The sequence below is a fragment of the Carcharhinus amblyrhynchos genome, chromosome 15 (assembly GCF_965287045.1).
Source record: "Carcharhinus amblyrhynchos chromosome 15, sCarAmb.v2.hapA, whole genome shotgun sequence".
NCBI lineage: Eukaryota > Metazoa > Chordata > Chondrichthyes > Carcharhiniformes > Carcharhinidae > Carcharhinus > Carcharhinus amblyrhynchos.
In genome coordinates, this window is record NC_137338.1 from 16,634,729 (window position 1) to 16,662,586 (window position 27,858).

The 27,858-nt window shown below is 43.4% G+C and overlaps 1 protein-coding gene across 3 annotated transcripts in view; it reads left to right on the forward strand.

The window, feature by feature from the left end:
• Positions 1-1,844: 1,844 nt before the first annotated feature.
• c15h3orf52 (chromosome 15 C3orf52 homolog) overlaps positions 1,845-27,858 on the forward strand; it is a 52,260-nt gene continuing 26,246 nt past the window's right edge. For 2 of the 3 annotated variants that reach the window (XR_013888640.1, XM_080203470.1), the window contains exons 1-7: positions 1,845-2,296; positions 3,077-3,221; positions 4,062-4,228; positions 4,413-4,483; positions 20,257-20,429; positions 21,873-21,908; positions 22,999-23,221. Coding sequence is in view for 2 of the 3 variants with exons in the window: in XM_080203470.1 (XP_080059596.1) it covers positions 2,129-2,296; positions 3,077-3,221; positions 4,062-4,228; positions 4,413-4,483; positions 20,257-20,429; positions 21,873-21,908; positions 22,999-23,221 (983 nt within the window). In the remaining variant the exon portion in view is untranslated. The remainder of the gene's footprint in view (positions 2,297-3,076; positions 3,222-4,061; positions 4,229-4,412; positions 4,484-20,256; positions 20,430-21,872; positions 21,909-22,998; positions 23,222-27,858) is intronic. The other variant, XM_080203471.1, reaches the window with a different exon arrangement.

The window sequence follows — 27,858 nt, forward strand, 5'->3', positions numbered from 1 at the left end:
CAAGCCTGCTCCACCATTCAATAAGATCATGGCAGATCTTTTTGTGGACTCAGCTCCATTCACCTGCCAGTTCACCATAACCCTTATTTCTTTTACTGTTCAAACATTTATCTATGCTTGCCTTAAAAACCATTCAGTGAGGTAGCCTTAACTCCTTCACTGGGAAGGGAATTCCACAGATTCACAACCCTTTATGTGAAGAAGTTCCTCCTCAATTCAATCCTAAATCTGCTCCCCCTTATTTTGAGGCCATGCCCCTAATTATAGTTTCACCTGCCAATGAAAACAAATTCCCTGCTTCTATCTTATCTATTCCCTTCATAATCTTATATGTTTCTACAAGATCTCCTCTCATTCTTCTGAATTCCAATCAGTGTAGCCCCAGATTACTAAATCTCTCCTCATAAGCCATCCCTCTCAATTCTGGAATCAACCTAGTGAATCTCCTCTGCACCCCCTCCAGTGCCAGTATATGCTTTCTCAAGTGAGGAGACCAAAACTGTACACAGTTTATTTTTTATCACTTAAATAATAGTCCATTTTGTTGTTATTCCGACCAAAATGGATGACCTCACATTTACCAACATTGTACTCTATCTGCCAGACCCTTGCCCACCCACTTAGACTATCTATATCCCTTTGCAGGCTTTCAGCATCCTCTGCACACTTTGCTCTGCCACTCATCTTAGTGTCATCTGTGAATTTTGACACACTACACTGGGTCCCCAACTCCAAATCACCAATGTAAATCATAAACATTGCATCCCAATGCTGATCCCTGAGGCACACCACTATTCGCTGATCGCCAATCAAAAAAACACCCATTTATCCCCACTCTTTGCTTTCTGTTAGTTAATCAATCCTTTATCCATGCTAATACATTACCCGTAACACTTTGCATCTTTATTTTATGCAGCATTTTTGGTGTGGCACCTTGTCAAATGCCTTCTGGAAATCCCGGTACATCACCTCCACAGATTCCCCATTGTCCACTGCCCATGTAATGTTCTCAAAGAATTCCACCAAATTATTCAAACATGACCTGCCCTCATGAACCCATGCTGTGTCTTACCAATTTATATCCGGATGTCTCACTACTTCTTCCTTGATGATAGATTCAAGCATTTTCCCTACTACAGAAGTTAAGCTAGCCGGCCTATAGTTACCCACCTTTTTAAACAGTGGCGTTACATTTGCTTTTTTCCAATCTGCCGGAAACACACCAGAGTCCAGCGAATTTTGGTAATTTACCACTAGCGCATTTGCTATTTCCCCCGCCATCTCTTTTATACCCCAAAAAACCGACTATTAGAAACCGACTATTCGACTGCAGAAGTCAGCACTACTGGAATCATGAATCCCATCAGCTGCAAAGTTCCACCATCCATTCTTCATAGACAAGTCAAATACTGATTTGTATTGCTTCCGGAACCTACTTTTGGACTCAATTCTCATCGCTATCCTGTGTCAATGCACTTCATTATTCTTGTGTTTAGTAGCTAATTAAGTCACCCTTTCTTTTACTCAAAGAAAGCCTGATTAAACTGGCTCCTTTTAAAACATAACTATGAATTGGGACTGAGAAAAGTTATCCACAAGGGAAAGGGTTCCTTTTGTGAAGTAATTTTGTTGCGGGCGGAGGGGGGGGCGGGTGGTGAATAATAAAGGAAGTTAACTCGCCCCTCTTCGGAGGGGAGGGGCGATTCGGGGGTATCCCATCCGGAATTTAACAAATTGAAAGATCTCATTGGGACAACAAATTTGGGGAGCCCGGCTTGTTGTAACCAAACATAATTTCAATTCATCCAATCGATGGATTGTCACTTACAGTGAGTGGATGGGCAACATTCCAAGATTATCTACGCCAAGAGGTGTAGCCAGCGCATCAGTTCATTGCTGGAATCTGCCCCACCCGGGAACTGGAGGGAGAAGCGAAACAAGCCACCCCCGGTATACAACTCGGCACAAACCAAGGATCATTTCTGTGTGCGTTAATCATTCTCAAAGACGTAACAACTCGTCTTGAGTCCTGCGTTTTCCTGCTCGGGGGCGGACTTGCGAAAAGTTGCTCCAAACTTTCGGCTCAACTCCTTCACCTGAAGCCAAGACTTCCGGGTTTGGCAATGCCATGGGAAACTCCAAGTTGAAAAGTGAAAGCAACCTCGACTCTTGTTGTTCCTTCGGAGGAGAAGATCACAACATGGAATCGATGCCAATGGTCACACTCAACTCAGGTCAAGCGAGCAGAGACACACCGGCACAGAATAACCTTCCGGAGCCCAGCCAGAGCGGCCAGGTGAGCTGGAGAAATATTAAGGGGAGATTTTAAACTCCAACTCACTCGCTCTTTCACACTGGGGGCAGTTTCTGGTGGATTTATTTGTGTGTATGCGCGCCTGAAACATCTCCTTTCATTTGCACTTTCTTTTCTCTCCCTTTTGTAATGAGTGAAAGTTGACGAGTGCGATCACTGGGCTAGCCGGTAAGTTGACAAGTTGGTTAAACTCCTGTCGATCTGCAACGCACCTTTCCTTCACCTCCTCGTGTCCCTTCTCCACCGCCAATCATTCTGAACGGTGGAACCGTCGCTTCTATAGGACGATCCCGTTTTACGCAAAGCCAAGATCACAAATGTTGACGAGTGAATCTGTTCTACACGCGGCGCTTGGGAGAGTTTTGCCGAGACACCGGGAGAACGCTCCTCTCTCTGTGCCCTTTAAACGCTGCCCTGGGATCTTCACCACCCACCTGACCTCAAAAGGCAGATCTGTGGTTTTAAAATAAAAGGCTCGTCTGATGAAGGAGCAGCGCTCCGAAAGCTCCTGCTACCAAATAAACCTGTTGGACTTTAACCTGGTGTTATGAGACTCCTTGCTGCGCCCACCCCAGTCCAACGCTGGCAACTCCACATCATGTTTTTAAAAAAAGGCTGGTAAAAGAGCTAATGGATTTAGACAGGGGACAGGAAGAGGTTATAACAGGAACAAGAAGTGTCAATAGATCTTTGATTTTGTGGGGGAAAAAATCCTATAAATTATTGAACCATTTTGGATTAATATTTTAATTCTTTCAACAGAACGGAAGGATCAGTTGGCGATCCAGAATGACACAGATTAGAGACTTCTGCAACAGAATAGTCTGCTGGAGGTGTAAAGTGTGGATGCTTATTCTATTACCTGTTGTAATATTAATAACCATAATCATTGTCATTATTGGTATAAGTAAGTAGAATCTTTGTATGTTATTAAATTAAGCATGAATTTTTTATTTGTATAGATCTCATTGCTGATGTTGCAACTCACTCATCCTTGAAAATCTGGGCGCACTGTCCTTGATTTTCTGTTGGTGGGATTTGACCCTCATATCACTTCTATTAAATTTGCACTTAAAGCCACAATTATTCTGAGAATGTTATAAGTTATAGCTTGCTCTCCTGAGGATTTTAGTCAACCACTTATTTTTCAGTGAAAGCCCCAACATTTTTCCCCTTCACCCAGGAGAAGACTTATTTGACAGGGATGGGCCATCTCAAGTAATTGTACCCACATCCCATCAAAGGCATCTAAATCTTAGAGAACCTCCTCCTGACTTTGAAAGGGCCAGCAGCAGAGATCTTGGACATTCTTCTCTTGTTACTCACTGTTGAGATGCATTAACTGCTGACATTTCCAGGACAGGTTTAGACAAATCTATTGATGAAAGTTGTGCCCAATCAAGATACTTGTTTTATGAACAACTTAAAAGTCTGCACTTTTTCTTACATCTTCGTGAACTCACATTGGTCCAAGGAACATGGGTAACAGATGTAATAGCTTCCTGGTGAAAGTCTTTGCACTTCAAAAGAAACTGGTGAGGAGGGGAAAGAGCTAAACAACTGGGTATAATTTTGTGACCGTGTTATTGTGCACTAATGAAGCTGACATTGTTGCCATCAGAGTCAGATTTAACCTAGAACAAGCATTTGCCAATTGATTGCTTTTTGGTTTTATAACTTGTCACCTTAATCTTCAACAGAAGTAAATATATATTCTAGGCTGATAAAGTTTTCTTCTTTTTTTAAGACAATACTTCAATTGATGATGACTTTATTGATCCAAAGCTCAAAATTTATGGAATTTCTCGATATTATGTTGGAAGTATGAAAATATCCAAATATTCATTTGTACCTGAATTAACAAAACCTCAGTCTAAAAACGACTTATCCTTGTCAAACACGTTGAAGATGATGGTGAGTGATTCAGAACTATGAATTTTGACTGATTAATGACTGTACTGCTCACAATGATTTTTGACATCCAGGTGTAATGTCATTGATTCCTTTTCTTCACAGTCTTACAAAATCTACATTCTAAGTTTTGCTATTTCCATTTGGATTTGTTACTGACAATGCTCAATAACATTTTTTTTTCCAGCTACGTCAACTATACAACAAGTCTCCAGCTCTTGGATATTATTTTGTGGATAGTGGTGTATTCTCATTTAGGTAAGGCAGAATATATTAACCTTAATGGCTTGTAGTGGTAATATTTCCAAATTGCCTGTAAATGTGTGCTCATAAAACCTGGAAAGCAAAAGCAGGCAACTAGCCGCCCATTTTTGTATCTGTATTTGTGTGATTATAGTAATGTAGTTACTGTAATGTTTTCAATGAGATAATGTTCAGTCCTGCTATACGTTAGATGGTGACAGTGAAAAAAGCAACTGGCAAAAGTGTTTCTTCAACAGTACATCAGTGCCTCTTAAGTATAGCACCCAGATATGATGGTGGGACACATGCAATCAAGCACGTCCTGTGAATTTGGCAGTAAACCTCCAGATGCATGATTAATGAGGTCAGTGCCAGAAAATATTGCATGTTTTCCTGTCAGCTTCCCTAGTGGAAAACACTCTGCAATCCTTCCGTGTCATGGGATTTAATTCTGAATGGAAGTAGCCTGCCCTATTACTCGCTGCCTTACTATGTTGTGTACTTAGGCTAATGGAAACCCTGAGAACACACTTCTGAATGGGAAAAAGGAAGTTAAATTCTTGTAAGTTGATCAGTATTCTGTTGAAGAAAAAGGGGATTTTTTGACTGCTATATATTTAGGCCCACAAGACAGTATTTAAGCAGAGTTAGCTCATTTTCATTTAAATCTTGCTGTCCTCAGTCAATTAGCACATAAATATTCTAAATACGCATAACTATTGAAAATAATGTCATCTAGCCACAGAATGTGACTGTCTGAAAAATATATAAGTATCATTTGCATAGACCCAAACTTTGTCACAAGATGATAAGCATTTAAATTTGTTGTATCAAAAAAGCATTGTTCTTTTTAATGCTGATGCAAGTCCTTACTTTCAATAGGAAAAAAAAGTTTGGACTAATATTTTGATTTCATAGTTTTTAACTGGTGCTCCATTTTAAGGTATGCAAGACGAGTTTGGACCAGAATTCCGATTTTCCCATTTTTGTTTTTTTTTTTCCTTCTGACTGCACACAAGACAGGGCATTTTCAGCATTGGTTTTGGAGGCAATGGTGAAAGGGGGAGGAGCTCCCATCTTCATTGGCCACCAGTGGATCAGTACTCAACAAATACTGGCCAAAAATATAGATTTTGCACTTGCTCGTTTACAGAGATCTTCCACAGCTGGCAAACTGAGAAAAGTTTGTGGTTTGTAATTTTCAAACAATTTGTCTGTTGGTGCAACATTGTGAAATCCAACATACAGTTTCAAAGGATTGAGTTTCATATTATCACTGTTTCGGTATATTTTGCACAACAGTATTGCAACAGAGTAAAAGATGGCAACCACAGTAAAGTGAAAAGCAAAATACCAGAGAAGCAAAGAGTATACTAACAGAAGGATACTTATAGAATACATAATGATAGCAACGGCAACAAAACTTGACCCAGATCTTCTGGTCTCCAGTTTAACAGAGACTGGAATTTTTTGATTTGGTTTATTATTGTCACATGTATTAGTATACAGTGAAAAGTATTGTTTCTTGTGTGCTACACAGACAAAGCATACCATACATAGAGAAGGAAAGTAGAGAGTGCAGAAAGAAGGGTTACAATCATAGTTACGGTGCAGAGAAAGATCACCTTAATGCAAGGTAGATCCATTCAAAAGTCTGATGGCAGCAGGAAAGCAGCTGTTCTTGAGTCAGTTGGTACATGACCTCAAACCTTTGTATCTTTCTTGTGGTGGAAGAGAGTATGTCCAGGGTGTGTGGGGTCCTTAATTATATCGGCCGATTTTCTGAGGCAGTGGAAAGTGTAGACAGAGTTAATGGATGGGAGGCTGGTTTGCGTGATGGACTGGGCTTCGTTCACTACCCTTTGTAATTTCTTGCAGAATTGGACAGAGCAGTAACAATATCAAACTGTAATACAACCAGAAAGAATTCTTTGTATGGTGCATCTGTAAAAGTTAGAGAAAGCTGTAGCAAACATGCCAAATTTCCTTAACCTGCTGGGAAAGTAGGGGCTTTGGTGGGCTTTCTTAACTATAGCATCAGCATGGAGGGACCAGGACAGATTGTTGGTGATCTGGTCACCTAGGAACTTGAAGTTCTTGACCATTTCCACTTCATCCCTGTTGACGTATGCAGGGGCATGACCTCCACTATGCTTCCTTAAGTAGATGACTATTTCCTTTGTTTTGTGACACCAGTTGTTGCACCAGTTCCTCTCTCCTGTACTCCATTGTTTGTGATCTGACCCATTACAGTGGACTCTTCAGCAGACCTTTGTGAGTGGAAAATCATATCTCACAAATTTGATTGAGTTTTTTGAAGGGGTAACCAAGAAGGTAAATGAGGGCAGTTCAATTGATATTGTCTACATGGACTTTAGCAAGGCCTTTAACAAGGTGTTGCATGATAGGTTGTTGCATAACGTTAAATCTCATGGGATCCAGGCTGAGGTATCTAAATGGATACAAAATTGGCTTCTAGGGTGGTTGTAGGGAGTTGTTTTTCAAACTGGAGGCCTGTGACCAGCAGTGTGCCTCAGGCATTAATGCTGGGCCCACTGTTATTTGTCATTTATATTAATGATTTGGATGAGAAAATAGGAGGCATGTTTAGAAAGTTTGCAGATGACACCAAGATTGGTGGCATAATGGACAGTGAACAAAGTTATCTCCAGTTGCAATGGGATCTTGATCAATTGGGCCAGTGGGCTGACAAATGACAGATGGAGTTTAATTTAGATAAATGCGAGGTGATGCATTTTGGTAGATTGAACCAGGGCAGGACTTACACAATTAATGGTAGGGCACTGGGGAGAGTTATAGAACAAAGAGATCTAGGGGTACATGTTCATAGCTCCTTGAAAGTGGAGTTACAGGTGGATAGAGTGGTGAAGAAGGCATTCGGCATGCTTGGTTTCATTGGTCAGAACATTGAATACAGGAGTTAGAACGTCTTGTTGAGGTTGTACAAGACATTGGTAAGGCCACACTTGGAATACTGTGTACAATTCTGGTCACCCTTTTATAGAAAGAATATTATTAAACTAAAAAGAATTCAGAGAAGATTTACTAGGATGCTACCGGGACTTGATGGTTTGAGTTATAAGGAGAGGCTGGATAGACAGGGACTTTTTTCTCTGGAGCGTAGGTGGCTGAGGTCTATAAAATAATGAGGGGCATAGATCAGCTAGATAGTCAATATCTCTTCCAGAGTCTAAAACTAGAGGGCATAGGTTTAAGATGAAAGAAGAGAGATACAAAAGTGCCCAGAGGGGCAATATTTTCATACAGAGACTGGTGAATGTCTGGAACAAGCTGCCCAGAGGTAATAGTAGAGGCAGGTACAATTTTTATCTTTTAAAAAATATTTAGTGACATTGGTAAGATGAGTATAGAGGGACCTGGGCCAAATGCAGGTAATCGGGATCAGCTTAGGGGATTGAGAAAAAGAGTGGCATGGACAAGATGGGCCGAAGGGCCTGTTTCCATGCTGTACACCTCTATGACTCCATGATCTGAAAATCGAATTGGAGAGAAATTTGGCCACACAGTCCTAGGTGTATAGGGAGTAAGGGACAGAGGACACAGCCTTATGAGGCACCAGTGTTGAGGATGATCATGGAGGAGATGTTGTTGGGACATTTAACATAGCCCCCCCCAAAGACGTTCTGTGGGACCCTGTGGAAGTTCCAGCACACTGACTCTGTGGGAATGCCTGGGAACTTCCAAGGACAATGCTCCGGCTCTCTGGGACACTCTGAAAATCTCTCCCATTCTGAATGAGACTTCAGACAGTTCTGACTTGCTTACATGGATAGCTAGCCAGAAAATGTTAAAGGAAAACTCCTAGCCCAACTCCTGGGAAACTATATGGCTGATTCCTCTTGACCACTTGATCCTCCAATTCCTCATCCCGACTCAACTTCATCCGCCTGAAGCTCAACCCCTCTGAGCAGTTTCTACTAACTGAGTACCTCCCTGAACTGATTAGCCCCCTCAAAGAACAAAAACAGCCCGGGAAACAGGCCCTTTGGCCCAACGAGCCCGCACCGCCATCCCATCACCACCAGTCCCCCCTCCACCCACAACCCTTGCCTAATGTTTTATGGGACCTCCTCTGACTCCCTCTTGACTCTTCATGACCAAACCTGACTAGCCTCCATGTAAGCAAGTCAGAACTGACTGAAGTCTCATACAGAATGGGAGACATTTTCAGAGTGTCCCGGAGAACCAGAGAATTGTCCATTGGTGGTTGGCGTCACTAACCGCCACCACTCGACTCCTCCCTGGACCTACAGTTACATGCCTCCCAACTTAACATGGCTAGCCCCCTTCACCCAACTATCCCATCCCCTGACCCAACCAGTCCCTGGCCTGACAACCCCTCCCAATCCAACTACATCCTACCTGCCTGCCCACTTATCCACTGCACCCACCTGCTACCCTACCACCTCACCCATCTGCCACTCCTCACAGTACCCACCTGCAAACCTACTCAAAAACCTCACCCACCCTATCTGCTTGCTTACTTACCTCTTCCATTCATGAACATTCACCTAACACCTATCATTAATGAGAATATAGGAGGCATGATTAGTAAGTTTGCAGATGACACCAAGATTGGTGGCATAGTGGACAGTGAAGAAAGTTATCTCCAATTGCAATGGGATCTTGATCATTTGGGCTGACGAATGGCAGATGGAGTTTAATTTAGACAAATGTGAGGTGATGCATTTTCGTAGATTTGAACCAGGGCAGGACTTACTCAGTTAATGGTAGGGCGTTGGGCAGAGTTACAGAACAAAGAGATCTTGGAGTACATATTCATAGCTCCTTGAGAGTGGAGTCACAGGTGGACAGAGTGGTGAACAAGGCATTCGGCATGCTTGGTTTCATCGGTCAGAACATTGAATACAGGAGTTGAGATGTCTTGTTGAAGTTGTACAAGACATTGGTAAGGCCACACGTGGAAAACTGTGTGCAATTCTGGTCACCCTATGATAGAAAGGATATTATTAAACTAGGAAGAGTGCAGAAAAGATTTACTAGAATGCTACCGGAGCATGATGGATTGAGTTATAAGGAGAGGCTGGATGGACTGGGACTTTTTTCTCTGGAGTGTAGGAGGCTGAGGGGTGATCGTATAGAGACCTATAAATTAATGAGGGGCACAGATCAGCTAGATAGTCAATAACTTTTCCCAAAGGTAGGGGAGTCTAAAACTAGAGGTGAGAGAGGAAAGATACAAAAGTATCCAGAGGGGCGATATTTTCACAGAGTGTGGTGAATGTCTGGAACAAGCTGCCAGAGGTGGTAGTAGTAGAGGCGGGTACAATTTTGTCTTTTAAAAAGCATTTAGATTGTTACATGGGTAAGATGGATATAGAGGGATATGGGCCAAATGCGGGCAATTGGGATTAGCTTAGGGGTTTAAAAAAAAGGCGGCCTGAACAAGTTGGGTCGAAGGGACTGTTTCCATGCTGTAAACCTCTATGTCTCTATAACTAATATTCACATGAAACATTAAATTTACTTCATGGTAGTTAGTGCTGTAAAAATGTGGGTGAATCTTCCAGGAATTCTCCTTGTTAATCTCTGTAAACATCCTGTATTGAGGGAATTTTTAATGAATCACGAATTGGAAGTCAAAGCCTTTTCAATCAATCCACTTAAATGGGTAGTTTTCTGTCTGATCAGCTTTGGACACAGTGAGTTCCAACACTGATCGCAATTTCAGGAGATTATTAAATAGAAGACACTGTTAAAATAAAACTAATCACAAATATGGAAAATGAATCAAATTAAACTGAGGAAAGATATAAACAAAAGGGAAAAATGTGAGGAAAACTTTAGACCTTTTGCATTTTTTTGCACTTCTAACTACCTCCCATGGTTGAATAATTTGTAGTACACAATATGGTTAAAAGAAATACATCCCAGATGTTTTTGGAGGAGTGAATAAAGGAAATAAAGGAGTGGACATGAGTCATGCTTGGACAGTTCAGAGGATGACGAAAAGCTTGGTTTACAATCTGGATTTTGGGAAAGTTTTTAAAAGTGTGGGCTGACGTAGAGAAGCAGAGGGAAAGGAAATAGTAGGGAGAAAGAAATCCAACATCTCTTTTACCTTTAGAGTTAGAGGTGGGGAAAGAAGGACTGTGTAAAAGGTGCTTGAAATAAACTTTCTCCTCTAATTTGCAAGCTCCTTAGCCACTTTCTTTGGTCCTCCAAGTCATTTCTTTGATCTCCAAGATTAAAATCCCACACACCCCGCCTCTGAACGTGCCACTGGTTCTTGATTAATAAAAGGATCGAAGGTAATGGGGAAAAGGGGGGAAAATGAGGTTGAAAAACATATCAGCCATGATCGAGTGTCAGGTCAGGCTCGATGGGCCGAATTCTGCTCCTATATCTTATAGTCTAATCCTTTGGAGTAATAGAGGAATCTTGCTGAAGAGCAGGAGACACTGGAGTCTAGAGGGACTAGAGAAGAGAGACTAGAGGAGTAGAGAAAGGATGAGAAAAGGGAAGAAAAGGGCTGCCCATGTTGGTGGCATCTCTCCTCTGAGCTCTATCTCTAGCCATTCTTTTTGCCTCTTAATTTTCTCCCTCAATTTCCTTTCCAGGTGCTCTCTGGCTCCTTACCCCATAACTCAGTAAAAATTTACATTTCAACTTTTCAGTGCGAGTTCACTGCTTTCCTGAATTCATTACTCAAACTTTCTTTCATTTTCATTAACTAGGACAGCCCCTGATCATAGGCTGTTGCTGCACACCAACTCTCCTGGGAGATCTTTCGCAGGTCACACTCCATTTTCAGCTCTTCTTGCCTCTGCTCTCCCTTGCCTACACAGTGTTTTCAGCTTGCAACATTTTTCAGTACTTTCTGCCTAATATTAGAGCAGCCCTTTGACAGATTAATCAGCTGTGTAGATTTTATCAAAAAGGGAGTTCCTGATTTGAATAATGGGTGATGGCATTTTCTCTGTTTTTATTTTATCCTATGGTCAGACATGCAGTAAATGTGAGTTCTTCCTAGGTCCCTGGAAAAGGTGTCAACTTCTCCCTGTTGAATACTGTACTTTTAAAAAAAAATAAAGACTTCTAAGTCACAAGTAAGGCTTAACACTGCAATGAAGAAACTATGAAATTTCCCTAGTCGCCACACTCCAGTGCCTGTCGGGTCAGTGCACCTAACCAGCATGTCTTTCAGAATGTGGGCGGAAACCAGAGCACCTGGAGGGAACCCACACAGACACAGGAGAACATGCAAACTCCACACAGACAGTGGCCTAAGCTGGGAATCAAACCCGGGTCCCTGGCACTGTGAAGCAGCAATGCTAACCACTGTGCTACCATCCTGCCCATATATATATGTTGTTAGTTGATATCAGATAACTTGAGGCAGGAAGTAGTTGCGAATAATCAGAGTATGATAGACCCTGTTGCATAGAATTTAAAACATGGCATAGATTGATTGGGATTACTCCACGGTATCCAACATTACATAATTTGCATATCATTGTTGCACTATTAGATCTTTATCCTAGATTTTTGGAAAGAGGAGCCTCGATATATGCTAATCAGTCTGCCACAGAATTTCTGGCTACTATAGATGCGGTTGTTAGAATTCCACTAGGTCATTAAAAAAGCATCTCTTTGCACAGCCTTAGCAAACAGGCATCACTGTGTGGGTTCTCTCTCCTTTCTTCCCAGGGAAAAAGTACAAGGGTACAAATAATAATTGGCTTGAATTCACATTGTTCCACTTGACCTGTGACATTCAAATCAGTTGATGTCACAGTTAATTTTTCAGCAATTCCACGTGCCCGTTTCACATTAGTGAACATCTGCATCTCCAAATGGCATTCAGGACATCCCCGCGACTAAATGAATATTTAAATGAGGCCCTCGTCCTGCTGGAAGCAATCGCTTTGCCCTTGCTGATCCGCAGTACAGGGGAAAGGGTCTGATAGGATGGAACTTTTACTTATACTCTGCTACTAACCAGTCAAAGGCAGAAAATCTACGCATATTTAACTTGATTATGTGTTTTCTGCAGCTTCCTGCTTCAGAGCAGCACGGTAGCACAGTGGTTAGCACTGCTGCTTCACAGCTCCAGAGGCCTGGGTTCGATTCCCGGCTTGGGTCAGTATCTGTGTGGAGTTTGCACGTTCTCTTCGTGTCTGTGTCGGTTTCCTCCCACAGTCCAAAGATGTGTGGGTTAGGTTGATTGGCCATGCTAAAAAATTGTCTCTTAGTGTCCTGACATGCATAAGTTACAGAGATTAGTGGGTAAAATATGTAGGAATATAAGGGTAGGGCCTGGGTGGGATTGTGGTCAGTGCAGACTTGATGGGCCAAATGGCTCCTTTCTGCACTGTATGGTTTCTATGATTTCTATGAATCACTAATCATAACGATGATCTCTGGCACAGCAATATGACCATTGTATATAACTGTCTGCACTGGATGAAGTTGGCAGGAAACAAAATGGAGAGCTATATCATCTGCTGAAAATATATTTGCCACTACCATGCAACATAGGGTGGGATTTTCCAGCCCCCCCCAACCCCAAGAGAGGAAATTTCTGCCCATTGTCAGTGGTTTGCCAAGTTTTCTGTCCTGTCTGCAACTATACTGCAATGGGCTGAACCATAAGATTTACCCCATAGAATTAGCACATCCTGTCTCAGTAATAAATGGACTGAAATTTTGCTGTAAATTCTTAGAGAATATTGCCCATTGGGATTTTTGTTTGGTGCGGAACAGCAGTGAGGTCCATCATCCTTGTTACTATCTCATGCATCACTACTTCCATTTGAGCAGTCACCACACAAGGGATGCAGGGAGGGCAAGATACTCATGTGAGGAGTTTAGCATGAGGACTAGGCCAATTAATTTGCCTAAATTCGCCAGTTGTCATTTGGGCATAAGCTGCACCGTGACAGAATATGTAGGCTATTGTATCAGTGTTGAGAAACTGTCAAAACTGATATAATTTTTACATACTCGTCTAAAAATATATTGCTGGAGCCAACAAAATAGTGAAGACCAAAGTCTACATGTTGATTGCTATCATCGGCAGTCATTCTGTTTGTTCACCAGCGTGTTGTTAGCTTTCTCCACACTGGATGACAGCTGTAAAGTTGTGTTCCCTGTCTATAGTTTTACGAAATAACTATTTTAATAACGGGGTGGGCACCAGGGACCCGGGTTCAATTCCCAGCTTGGGTCACTGTCTGTGTGCAAGTTCTCCTGGTGTGTGTGTGGTTTCCTGTGGGTGCTCCGGTTTCCTCCCACATTCTGAAAGAGGTGCTGGTTAGGTGCATTGACCCGAACAGGCGCCGGGCTGTGGTGACTCGGGGAATTTCACAGTAACTTCATTGCAGTGTTAACATAAGCCTTACTTGTGACAGATAAATAAAGTTTAATATTTTTAACTGGCTATTGAACTTGTCAGTGAAAATTTGTTAGTGGCTGTTGAAGTGCTAGTCAGTCACGCCTTTCTCTGGCAAACACGGTTTCATTTCTGAGAACAGCTTTGATAACTCACCAGCTGTGATCATTACCATTGCTGCTCATTCATCATCTTATCTGAATTTCATTAACTATCCTTGGTGTACACGATCATATTCTATTATCGTAACATTAGAATTCTCTTTTGATGCAGAGACTTTGGTCCAAAATTTGGATGTATAGACCAGAATCCTATGTTGTTTGGGTGGGCATGTGCCCAACCTCAAAGCATGTGAAATCATGCAAGAAGACTTTAGGCGCATATCCTGATGTCATCTCAACTGTGTGATATTTCAGTCAGCGGGCACACAGCCAACTCCCGCTCATACCTGCCAGCAGTTAAACAGCTCGTCAAGGGGGTTAAAAGTTCAATTGACTGGAATTTAATGTTACCCAGAGTAGGTCAGTGTGAGGACAATACCGACAGGCAAATCATCTTTTTCTCACTTTTCTCAGCCAAGGATGGGATAAAATGGGCAAAGCACTGGCTCTGTCTATTGTGAGATGTTCAGGTTGAGAGTTTGTTGTAGTGTTTTTTTTTAATGAGATTTAAGACCTGATTTCCTGGGAGGTATCTGCATTGTTAATCTTGTTCTGTGCATGGTGCATGTCATCTGTACTTCAGTAGATGGAGATTGTGCACCCAGCTGGGGAAACCTTCTCTGAGGAGGAAGAGAGAGGCAGAAGGGAGAGCAGGCCAGGTGTCCGGAGTCCACATCACAGGGGAGAGACCTTTGGGAGATGTGCAGGTACAGGGTGTGCAGGACCAGCAGAGAATACAAGGAGATATGACCCTGAGAAGACACTGTTCTCTTGCTGCCAGAGTGTACTGGCAGTGATCTAGCTACCTCAATATATCTGAAGTACTATGCAATAAGAGGCTGTGCCTCTCCAGGGAAACCATAATGTCATTATTTCACATGATTGGGCTGGAGACTGCCTCCACCTATGTGTGTGGACACCCAATACCAGTGGTTCAGAAGATTACAATTATCATCAACTTACTTGCATTGGGACCAGCACTCCTCCATGGCAGATGCCACACAGACTCTCGGGGATCTTCACCAGATCTTCCCACTGGACATCAGCTGCCTGATGGGGGACTACAGAGGCTCGTCATCTGTCTTTTTTTTTATTCCAATCCAATCCAATCAAGTCCAATTCAGAGTCTCAAGTTGAGACATTCCCAATCCAAGCTGACAAGACAGGGTTCTCACTACCTGTCTTGGGGCTTGATTTACATGATCCAAGCTGATTGAAGTAGGCATCGCTCCTGCTCCAAGGCTTGATCTCATTTGCATCTTAGCCAAAAGGCCGAGATGCCGCTTTGAATGAAGCTAAAATATAAGCTAATGATTTCAACCAAGCACAATATGTCGATACCACACTTGATCTGAGCCAAAACGCCGAGAAGCGATCTGTCTTGGACTCAACATGGTCACGGTCTCCAGCAGTCATCCAACTGCCGGTACCAGAGGAATCTCTCTGTCTCTGCCAGCTCTTCCAGTGAGGGTGATGTCTCTTCACCACACTGCACTCCAAACAATAATCCACCAAAGTCTCTATGTCTGTGGTGGAACTTGGTGCAGTGAACACAAGTGCATCATTCAGTGGTTCCTCTTCGGCTGTCAAGAGGGGCTCCTTGGGGTCAGCAGTGCTTTCTGAGGATGGCGTTTCTGAGGGAGAAACAGATTATGTCATTAAGAACAGCCTCACTGACTGTGCATGTGCAAGCACGATGGTAGCTTGCCTCAACAAACACGTGCCTCACCAAGACACTGAATGGCCAGTCCCTGGGAACTCTGGATTTGCCTTTCTCACTGGAGATGGCACAACCCAGATCCTCCTGCACATTCCTCCAGTCTCTCATCTTCCTCTCCTGCCTCTCTGACACCTGGGGATCTTGCTCCTCACTCGCTACTTAAGGCCAGGGTGTCCATCTCAAACCTGGACAGGTTCAGGATGTTGGATACTTCCTCACATGTTTGCATGCATTCCAGTGCGTTTATGCCTTCATTTCTCCTGAATTGTGAAAGTGCATTAATTAGTCCAGCCGTTATCTGCAACACCATTCCTTCCTCTGCACAGTAGAGCTTGCTTCAAGAGCCCATTAGACTGGGACTCCTTATTCTCCCATCCTTAGCATGCACAGGGATATGTGCCCTTTGACATTATGCATCTCTCTCTGCTGAGCGCCACTATTTACACCCACCCTCAAAAACATCAATACTCAGTTCCTTCAGCTGGTATTCACCCATGAGCAGTGCAGAAGAATATTAAATCGTATCTGGCACTGGATCCATTTGTGGCACACCACACACTGCCCCATCTCCATCTAGGCCATCTTTGTCTGATGAGGTGACCTCTTCTTAACATCCTGCAGCATGTGCATTTCATGCTAGACGCTCACTGCCTCCACTAGAGCGCTGTGAGACCCTGCAAACCCCTTTGAACACTGCTATCCACTGTCTAAGCATAAGAATAGCAAGGTGAGCTGGAGTTGCAGCTTCAAATTTAGCGTTCAGAAATCAGGTGGCTTTAGCTTGTGCCAAAATAGAAGTGGAAACATCAGCTATCAGATGTTACACTGAGGTTGGGCTCACAACTGTGCTGTGGAGTTGGCTACCAGCTCCCTGTTGGAAAGGTTGGTCTCCAAGCTCTATGCAAAATCAGAGTCAGACTCCTTGATATGATTTGCAAGCTTTCTGGCAGATTTGCCAATGCACAAAACATTTAATTAAGTCTAAGTTTGCTGATGATACAAAGCTAAGTGGGAATAAAAGCTGTCAGGAGGTCACAAAGAGTTTGCAAAATGACAAATGAAGTGGAGGGTGGGCAGATGGAGTATAATGTGGGGAAATTTATTCACTTAGACTTTAAAAGAAATGCTGGATAGTTGTCAGAAGGTGTAAAACTTGTAAATGTTGATCATCAGAGAGACTTGTGTCTACTCTTGCAAGGAACGCAGAAAGTTAACATATAGGTACAGCAAGCAATTAGGAAGGTAAATGACATGTTAGTCTTTATTGGAAGGATTGGAGTACAAGAATAAGAACATAAGAACATAAGAAATAGGAGCAGGAGTAGGCCATCCAGCCCTTCGAGCCTGCCCCGCCATTCAATAAGATCATGGCTGATCTGTCGCTGCTCAGTTTTAAAATTAGTCTTAAAATTGTATAGGACTCTAGTGAGACCACATCTGGAGTACTGAGTACAATTTTAAGGAAGATATGCTTGCTTTGAAGGTAATGGAGCAAAGGTTCACTTAATTGGTTCCTAGGATAAGATGGTTGACCTCACAGAATCCCTATAGTGCAGAAGGAGGCCATTTGGCCCATTGACTCTGCACCAGCCATAATCACATCTAGGCCCTATTTCCTGTAACCCCACTTGTTTACTCTGCTAATCCCCCTGACACTAGGTTCAATTTAGCATGGTCAGTCAACCTAACCCGCAACATCTTTAGACTGTGAGAATAAACCGGAGCACCCAGAGGAAACCCAGGCAGACATAGGGAGAATGTGCAAACTCCACACAGATAGTAATCCGAGGCTGGAATCGAACCCGGATGCCTGCGCTTTGAGGTAGCAGTGCCAACCACTGTGCCACCGTGCGACACAAAGAGGCCTACCGTGAGATGTTGTGTAATTTGAGATTATACTCTCCGAAGTTTAGAAGAATCTGGCAAAACAAGGATGGTGTTGCTCATTCTTAGTTGCTCTTGGGAAGGTGGTGGTGAACCATTTTCTTGAACAGTTGCAGTCCACTTAATGCCGACATACCCAGGATGCTGTTCAGAATAGAGTTCCAGATCTGTGACCTAGAGACAGTGAAGGAATGGTGAAATGATTCAAAATCAGGATGGTGTGTGGCTTGGAGGATAACTAGCAGGTGGTGGTGTTCCAATGCGTCTACTTTCCTTATCCTTCTAAATGGTATAGGCTGTATATTTGGAAGGTTCTGTCGAAGATTGGTTGCAAGTTGCTGCAGTGCACCTTGTATATGATACACCCTGCTGCTATTGTGCGTCAATGGTGGAGGGTTTAAGGTAGTGGATGGAGCATCAATCAAATGGGCTGCTTTGTCATGTATGGTATCAAGCTTTTTGAGTTTTGTTGGAGCTGCAGTCATCCAGTCAGTGGGCAGTATTCCATCATACTCCTTAACTATGTCTTGTAAATGGTGGATGGGCTTTAAGCAGTCAGGATATGAGTTATTCCCTGCGGAATTCCCAGTCTCTTACCTGCTTTTTTAACCACAGTATTAATATAGCTGTTCCAGTTCAGTTTTTGGCTAATGATGATCCTCAGGATATTGATGGTTGTGGATTCAGTAATAAAAATGCCATTGGATGTCAAAACGAGGTGGTTAGTTTGGCACAATGGCATTACTGCCTCATGGTGCCGGGGACCTGGGTTTGATTCTGGCCTTAGGTGACTGTCCATGTGGAGTTTGCATGTTCTCCCTGTGTCGGCATGGATTTCCACTGGATGCAGCTTAGATGGATTGGCCATGCTGAGTTGCCCTTTTAGTGTCCAAAGTTATGTAGGTTAGGTGGATTAGCCACTGTAAATGAGCATGGTTACTGGGATAGGGTGACAGGGGTGGGCCTAGGTGGGGACCTGCATTGTCAGATGGACAGTACTGAGGGAGGATTGCAGTTGGGCAACACTGGGTATGCATTACATTACCAAAGATTTAGTACTAAGGGAAAGGTTTGCTGTTGGTGCGTCACTAATGATTGGTCACTGCACTGTGTGAGGTTCAGTTCTGCGGCATCCAGCATCATGATCCTTGCACCTGTTTTCAGGGACTATCATATTTAGTCCTTTAAAGCTACTAATAAACAGCAATGATACTGTTTACTAGTTTTATTCTGTTTAAGCAATTTTTTTTCTTCATTTTCCAACTTTGCTTTTCATACTTTTTCTGCCTTTTGTTTTAAGTTTTAGTTATTACCTTAAGATTTTTTATACTAATTACTTTAACAATTTCAATCCCACTTAATGGACCAGTATGAATGATTCTGTAACATGGATAAGTTGTCAACCAACTTGATCTACATAGGTTGATAATTATGACTGCTGGATTGAATTAGTTTGATGATCAACAGGACTCCAGTTAGGTACCACACTTCTTGTTTTTTCTAATATCCATGTTGTGGATTAGACAGTGGGGTTTCAATTAATAATGATTAAAGTTCCAGCATACAGAATTCTAATATTAGTACTCTATTTAACACGCTGTCTATAAAGTGTTTTTTAGAATTGCCAATTTTCCTACAATTCCTTTCACTATGGCCTTAACTTCACCCTTGCCAGTACAAATAAAGTGACAATTAATCTCCTATCTGAAAGATACCCATTATAATTCTTAAATTATTAATATGCCAATGGATTAGCCACTTTTTTGTTTTTTTTTTAAGAACAGGTTTTCTTTTCATTACTTTGTCCTTAAAGTTACAAAGTCAATGCTCAGAGTGCACCAGGCAGACCTGAATCCAAAACTCCAAAAACAAATCCGAAATCTAAATGAATCCAATTCATGGTCTCCAGAAGGGAGACAAACAAGATTCAAGCTGACAAGATAAGGCAATGCACCCCATGTTGGGCTTGGTCTGAAACTTATGGTGGAATTTTCCTGCCCTGCCCACCATGGGAATTGTAGCAGGCAGGGACATGGGCCATGCAAAGGTCCACTGACCTCAGGCAGGATTTTCCAGTCTTGGGGCCAGCACAGCCAGAAAATCCTGCCTATGATCTTAGCCAAAATACAAATCATTCTTCCTTCCTTCCTCTCTTAAGCCACTCACTCCTAGGACACAGTTCCATTGAGCAAACACCCTGATTATTTTTCCCAAGCATCTATTGTCTATGTGCTTATTTGATTTAACCCTCACACAGGCTATTTTTCCATGGGAGAATCACAATTGGGTATGACTCAGTCCTCACCTGATCTACACATGTGTGCACTATCACTTAGGAACTGTTGACAGCAATCTGGAGCAGCAACCCTGGTTAATCCTGCCTGCTAAACCTAGGACAGCCCTACTAGTACTCTAGCTGAAATCAACTATCTCAGACTAAGGATTCTTGCGCAGGCCTGCCCCTATGTTTCAGATACTCAGTCTGTAAACTGAATGAGCTAGGGGAATGCTAATCAGTCATTCATCTGTCAAGCCATTCACTGGTAACTATTTTTTTTAGAGCTTGCAATATTTCAATTACTGAAAAGACACGTAACTGTTTTTTTTTCTGTATTTTTATTTACAGCAATGGTAGTGTTACTGCCTATTTCTGGTTGCAATTTGCAATGCCAAAAGAACATGACCTTTTGGTCAAATATACACTAACTACAGAAGTGTTGTTAAATGTGTTACGGCAACATCTCTATGATGGAACAGAAAAGGAAATGGAAGTGGAACCAGCTTCTATCACACTACAGCGTAAGGACTTAGTTTATATACCGCATATAGCTACATAAATCCAGCCAAAGATAATAGACGAAAACCCATATTGTCAATGACATTTCACCTAAATCAAGCTGGTAAACAATGCTGTAAGATTGTGGTTCAGTAATTAACATTTGCCTTTATACTGTAGGAATAAATGTGCCTGCCAAAAACTCAGCTAAAACTTTGCATATACCTTTAAGGTGTAATAATGTGCACTGCTCAGACAAATTTGTAGTCATATTTTTGGATGCTGTGACAGGGAGACTGTCATTCTGGATAAATGAGATCAGCCAAATAATCTTCACCTTCATAAGAACATAAGAACATAAGAAATAGGAGCAGGAGTAGGCCATCTAGCCCTTCGAGCCTGCCCCGCCATTCAATAAGATCATGGCTGATCTGAAGTGGATCAGTTCCACTTTCCCGCTTTCTCCCCATAACCCTTAATTCCCCTGTTTATCAGAAACCTATCTACACGTGACTTAAAAATATTTATCGAGGTAGCCTCCACCACTTCAACGGGCAGAGAATTCCAGAGATTCACCACCCTTTGAGTGAAGAAGTTCCTCCTCAACTCTGATCTGAACTGCCCCCTCCCTTTATCTTGAGGCTGTGCCCTCTAGCCCTGCTATGCTTTCTAAGCGGGAAGAATCTCTCTACCTCTACCCTATCCATCCCCTTCATTTATCTTATACGTCTCTATAAGATCCCCCCTCATCCTTCTAAACTCCAATGAGTACAGACCCAGTCTATTTAGTCTCTCTTCATAGTCCAACCCCCTCATCTCTGGTATCAGCCTAGTGAACCTCCTCTGCACTCCCTTCAAGGCCAAAATATCCTAGCGCAAGTGTGGTGACCAAAACTGCACACACTACTCCAGCTGCGGTCTCACCAGTACCCTGTACAGTTGCAGCAAGACCTCCCTACTTTTATATTCTATCCCCCTCGCTATAAAGGCCAACATTCCATTCACCTTCTTGATCACCTGCAGACTGGGTTTTTGTGACTCGTTCACAGGGACCCCTAGGTCCCTCTGCACCATAGCATGCTGCAGCTTTTCGCCTTTTAAATAATAATCCCACCTTCATCTACCTTGTGAAGCAAAGTATTGTAAATTTAAAGTAAGTTAGCATAGCTTGTGTTTACTATCCTTTACAGATAAAAGTAAAAATGGCCAATAAATAAAGCATTAAAACATTACAAAATATGAAAATATCTTAAAAGAAAGCTTGCCACATCATGGCAAATTATTTAATTTGACTTCTGTAATTTATGCATCTTTCTATTTTGTTACTAATTCTACTGTTTAACCATATATTCCTTTTCTTGGTCTCCTTACAGAGTTTGAAGCACAGAATGATATACGTAATGATTCATAGTGAAAGTACCCTATCCTTTAAGTTATTGACTGAGTTTATTTTGGGTCTTTTACAGTTGCTAAAGAAAGATATGTTCAAAGCTTGAAAACTGGTAAGTAGTTCAATTGCAGAGGCAGCAAACCAGTGTTTAGAGGAGGAATTATCAGAATGTAAATATGGGTGGAACAAAGGATGTTAGTTTAAAATATAACATCACACTTTTCATTTTAAAATGCCTTAAAGGATATCGAATTATTATTTTTGATTGTTATACAGGGAGTTTCTTCACACAATTGTGATAATTGATTCAAGAAAAGGTCAGGGGACAATTAAAATCTTTTGCACAGTGAGTTACTATAGTCTAAACTGCATTGTCTAAGTGGATATAGAAGGCAATTCAATCACATCATTCAGTGGGAATTTAATATTTACTAGAATCAGAAAAAATTTCAGTGCTCGGAGGAAATCGGGAACGCAGAAAATTGGGACTAAGAAGAAAGATTACAGTCAGGGTACACTAATGGTCTCCTTCCATACTGTAAGATTCTAGAGGAGGAACTTTAACATTGTTTACGTTTGGGTGCCTGTGCCAGGGGAGGGGATTGAAACCAGCAGAAGTGTCAACACTTTAGAAAGCTGGCTCCAAATCGCTGACATCATGTTTTTACTGAAGTGTGATAGCTTGCTTGCATAAGACCCCTTAGAAGGACCAAGTTGCCTATTAGCATGTTAGTTGCTTAAGCAAATTAATATTTCAACTGATTTTGCAATTTAACAGAACATCACTGTTTCCTACGGTTCCTAAGTCTCATGAGTGAAAGAAAAATGAGAATACAGTGGTGCCGAATGGAAATTCTGCATTACATACTTAGCGCTCACAGCTGCTAATGTTCATATTGTTCTTCCTAAAAATTTACTTTGTATTTTAGAAATGCTTTAGCTTACTTTTCTTTATAAAGAGCATCACATAAACAAGTTTTGTCAATTTTGTTAAGCAACTTCAGTCAATAATTTTCAAAGAGCTGCTCTTGTTCCACCCGAGTAACTTGGCTGAAAATCAGAAATCACAAAATATGCATAGTCTAGCTCTGAGGAAATTTTGTTCCTTTGTCCAGGATAGAAAAATCTAGCTAGGAGATCCAATTGACCTACATACTAAAACAAATTACCTAATTTCTTTGGATTTGTTTGTGTCGTTTTAGGTCAGTGTGTATTTCGTGTTCTGTTGAGCAAAGAAAAGACATCTAATTCACAAAGATTAGTGAACTGCGGCAAAAACAGCAGTAACTATTGGCTGGTGCAGGGAGAGAGTGATTGCTACATCAAAGCTATAATTTCTACTGAAGACGAAGGATCTGTCTGCACTGGCATGAATGTGACAATCTATAATACTTGGGTTCCAGGCGCTAAACAAATTGTTAGTAAGTACGTGTCATTCAGAGAGTCCTTGCAATAGATCAATTTGAAAACAAATTTGTATTTCTTTTGATTTGTTTTACAGACCATGATACTTATCCCAAATAGCACGGTTATCTATTTTAACAAACTGCATGGCTTAAATTATAAGATTAAAAGAAATGGAAACAGGAGTAGGCCATTCGACCCTTTGAGGCTGTTCCGTCATTCAGTAAAATCAATGCAGATCTGAGCATAGCCATAACTCCACTTTTCTGCTTGGGCCCTCACCCTCACCCTACCCCCACCATCCCACCCCAACTCTTGACTCCCTTGCTAATCAAAAATCAGTCTAGCTCAAGAGAGTATATTAGAGTTAGACATTGCAGGAGCATTAATCTCTTGTACTTTTAAGTGGCATCACCAACATTCCGTGGTTAATTTAATTGGCAGTTAACACACAAACACAGCAATTTCATGAAACTCTTCAAGTGGTTGAGGTGAGCTACTGGTTTTGCAATGGTAACGTCATATTGGTTAGTGCAATTGTTTATGTTTTTACAGCTTTCCTTGGCTTTGCTAATGTTTCAATTTTTTAATTTGTTCATAGGACACAGATGCTGCTGGCTAGGTCAGCATTTATTGCCCGTCCCATACTGCCAGTGGCAAAGTGGTAATGAGCGGCCTACTTGAACTGCTGCAGCCCATGAGGTGCAGATACACTCAAAGTGCTGTTAGGAGGGGAGTTCCTGGATGTTGAACCAGCTAGAGCAACAGATGTAGAGTTCCAAGTCAGGATATTGTGTAGCTTGGAGAGGAACCAGCGGGCGCTGGTGTCCCCACGTATCTGCTGCCCTTGTCCTTCTAGATGGTCATTGCCGTGGGTTTGGAAGGTGCTGTTGAAGGAGCCTTGGCAAGTTGCTGCAGTATGTCTTGTCAGTGGTACATACTACTTTCACTGTCTATCAGTGGTGGAGGGAGTGAATGTTGAAGGTGGTGGATGGGGTATAATTCAAGGGGACACCTTTGCTCTGGATAGTGTCAAGCTTCATGAGTGTTGTTGGAACTGCACTTATCTACTGTAAGTGGAAAATATTCTATCACACTCCTGACTTGTGGGTTGGAGATGATGAAAAGGTTTTGGGAAATCTAGAGGTGAATTAATCACGGCAGAATTGTAAGCTACTGACCTGCTTTTGTAACCACAGTATTTATATATCTGGTCTATTTCAGTTCCTGGTTAATGGTAATCCCCAGGATGTTGATAATGGAGGATTTAACAGTGGTAATGGCATTCAGTATCAAGAGGAGGTAGTTGGATTCTCTGTTGTTGGAGATACACATTGCCTGATACTTACAAATGTTACATGCCACTTATCAGCCCAAGCCTCAATGTTGTCCAGGTCTTGATGCATCTGGGCATTTGTTGCTTCAGTATCTGATGAACTGTGAATGGTGCTGAACGTTGTGTAATAATAGCAAACATCCCCATTTCTGACCTTATGGTGGAGGGAGGTCATGATGAAGCAGCTGAAGATGGTTGCATAGGACATCACATTGAGGAACTCCTGCAGTCACATCCAGAGACTGAGATGATTGACCTCTAACAACCACAACCATCTTCCTCTGTGCTAAGTATTACTCCAAACAGTGGAGAGTTTTCTCCCCGATTCCCATTGACTCCAGTTTTGTGAGGACTATTTGATGTCACACTTGGTCAAATGCTGCTTGATGTCAAGGGCAGTCACTCTCACCTCATCTCTAGCATTCAGCCCTTTTGTCCATGTTTGACATGGCTGTAACTAGATCAACAGCCAGGTGATCCTGGCAGAACCCAAACTGAGCATCAGGGAGTGGGTTATTGCTAAGTAAGTGCTCTCGTAATTGTTCCCCTCCTTCACAATTACAATATTCCCTTCCAATTATCCCCTCTCCTGATCCCTGACCTTCATCTCAGGACCAACCAAACTCCAAATCCCATGCTAACTCACCAGTGAGCTACATAGGAACTCCAAGCATGCATAGCTTGACAGCAGTCACTTTGCTGTTTGACGCCCAATATGTGCCAGTTTGTGCCAGCCAGACAATACAAACCAATTTCTGGGCTAGTAACATTTGTCAATTTTATCTTTAGTTAGTAAAAAAAAAAGCATTTAGGAGAAAATGTAAATCTTTAGGTGAACATCGTGTGTGGAATTCTCCCCAAAAAATTCTAAGTATCGAATTTGTGTAAAAACTGGAGTAATTCATGCTGTATTTTTCAACGGGAGTTCAGACAAGAATCGCCCACACTCTGGAGCACTGAAGAGGCCACCAACATGAATCTTATTAAATTTCAGGGCTCGAGCCTATTCCTTCTGCAGAGGCTGAAATTAGTGTGCTGAGCAGGTTACTGCATATGCACCGATCTGTCAATGCCGAGATCAGCACACGCGCAGTAGCTTCGCACTGACAGCCTCTCTTTTTGCTGGCCTGTTCGATCTCCAGTCACCCCGCAATCCCGGAATGCCGGCTCTCTGTTCTCAGCCCAATCGTTGTCCCCCCTGTCGATTTCCAGGCTCAGCCTTAACCACCCGTCCCAGCACGATTTTTCCAGTATCCCCCGATAGTTAACACCCCCACCAACAAGTGCTGAACCCCACACCCCCCCCACCCCACTCCTGGTGCCGACCCACCCAGCAGGCTGACCCACCACACCCCCCCGATACCCACCCCAGCTGACCCACCAAATCCCCCGCTCTCCCCTTCTGCCCCCAAGCCTGCCCTGATGCCTCCCTCCTTCCCTGATTGACCCTGTCTGCAGAGTGGCAGCGTACCACCCCGCCCCCACCTATTGGCCCCTAGGCCCAGCCCTATCTGCCCCACCCTTTAGGCCCCATCTCCACTGCGCAAGCCCGATGGGCAGTGCAAAGGTGTCTCTTGGGCAATGGCACTTTGTCAGGGGGCACAAGCTGACATAGCCAGGATGCTCATGTCCAGCAGGCACCGCAGGCCCCGATTGGCCCCCTCTTCATTCTGGGGTGGGGGGGGGGGGGGGGGGGTGGGGGGGGCGGTGGAGGGGTGGAGGGGGTGTGGCTCTGGCCACTAGTTCCCTGAAAGTGTAATCCCCACTGGACTGAAATACTCTGGCGAAGTGGGAGAGGCTAGTGGGCCCAGCGACTTCATTCCTGGGCCCACCAATCTCATTTAAATCATAGGGAAATGAGTATTTAAATCATTTCTGCATCTCCCCGCCGATTTCCAATGCGCAGCAGCCACAGCTGGAAATCCGGCACTGGGAGATGCAAACGGGGCATGAACACATGTGCAAATCCCACAAATAGGCCGATGCAAGATTCTCCTGGCCTGTTCTGCTAAAGAATTAGTGCAGCAGGATGGTAGAATCACAGCCTGTATAGTTTGTCCTTTATTGTTCATTTTGCTAAACTCTATGAAAGGTTGGCTCAATGCTTTTTTTAAATTAATTAACAGTTTTGTAATTGCAGGTGGAAGACTTATCTTCTTGTCAGACATTAAGGGCCCGATTTTACCATTTTCATTTGAAGTGCCGATTCTGGGCGTAGTAGAGATCCGACTTAGAAATCCGCTTTCAGGCGCCCTCATGCGCTCTGAGCCATCTCCAATCTGATTCACGCTGTGGGCGAGGCTTAGCACTGCTGGAACGATCGGAGCTCTGAACTGCATATGTGCAGTTAGAAAAAAATTGGAAAAAGCGAGCCCGTGTCAGATCGCTCCCGAGCTGCAGAAAGCGGCTCGGGAGCGACGAGGGGGCAAGGGTGTATCGCGGGGGGTGGGTGGGGGGGGGGGAGGAGGAGGAGGGAGGTGAGTAAGATGTATCTCGGGGAGGCAGATGGATCTTTGGTGGTGGGCAGGGGGTCCACTGCCACTCTGGTGGGGGGGGGGGGGTGGCGGTGCAGGGGTGGCTGTCAGTCTGGGAAGTGGGGAGTGGATAAGGGGGGCATGATGTGCGTGAGTAATGGGGGGGGGGTGGATAAGGGGGACATACACACATCACTGCCCCCCTTATCCACCCCCCACTACCCAGACCGATCACTATCCCTGCCCCCGTTCCCCCCCACCAATCGCCCACAGAGCAGCAGCGGCGGACCCCCTGCCCCTCCACCACAGATCCATTAGTCCATCCCACCAGAGATCCATCTGCACCCCTCCCCTCCCACACCAGAGATCCATCTGATCTGATTTGCCTCCCCCCTCCCCCCCACCAAGACAACGGTCTGGCCTCACTCCCCCTCCCCCTCCCCCCGACAACGAACTTGCCTCACTAAACCCCCCTCACCCCAGAGAATGATCTGGCCTCGCTCACCCTCCCCCCCTGAAGAACATCTGACCTGCCTCCTCCCCACCACCACCAGACAACGGTCAGCCCCTCCCCACCACCACCAGACAACGGTCAGCCCCTCCCCACCACCACCAGACAACGGTCAGCCCCTCCCCACCACCACCAGACAACGGTCAGCCCCTCCCCACCACCACCAGACAACGGCCTTCCCCCCTACCACCAGAGATACATCTGACCCACCTCCTCCTCCTTCTCCACCCCACCCCAACCAGCCAACGATCTGACCTCACTCCCCTCCTCCCTCCTCCAACCAGAGAATGATCTGACGCGCCCCCACCCCCACCCCCAATCTGAGTCAGAGAGCCGT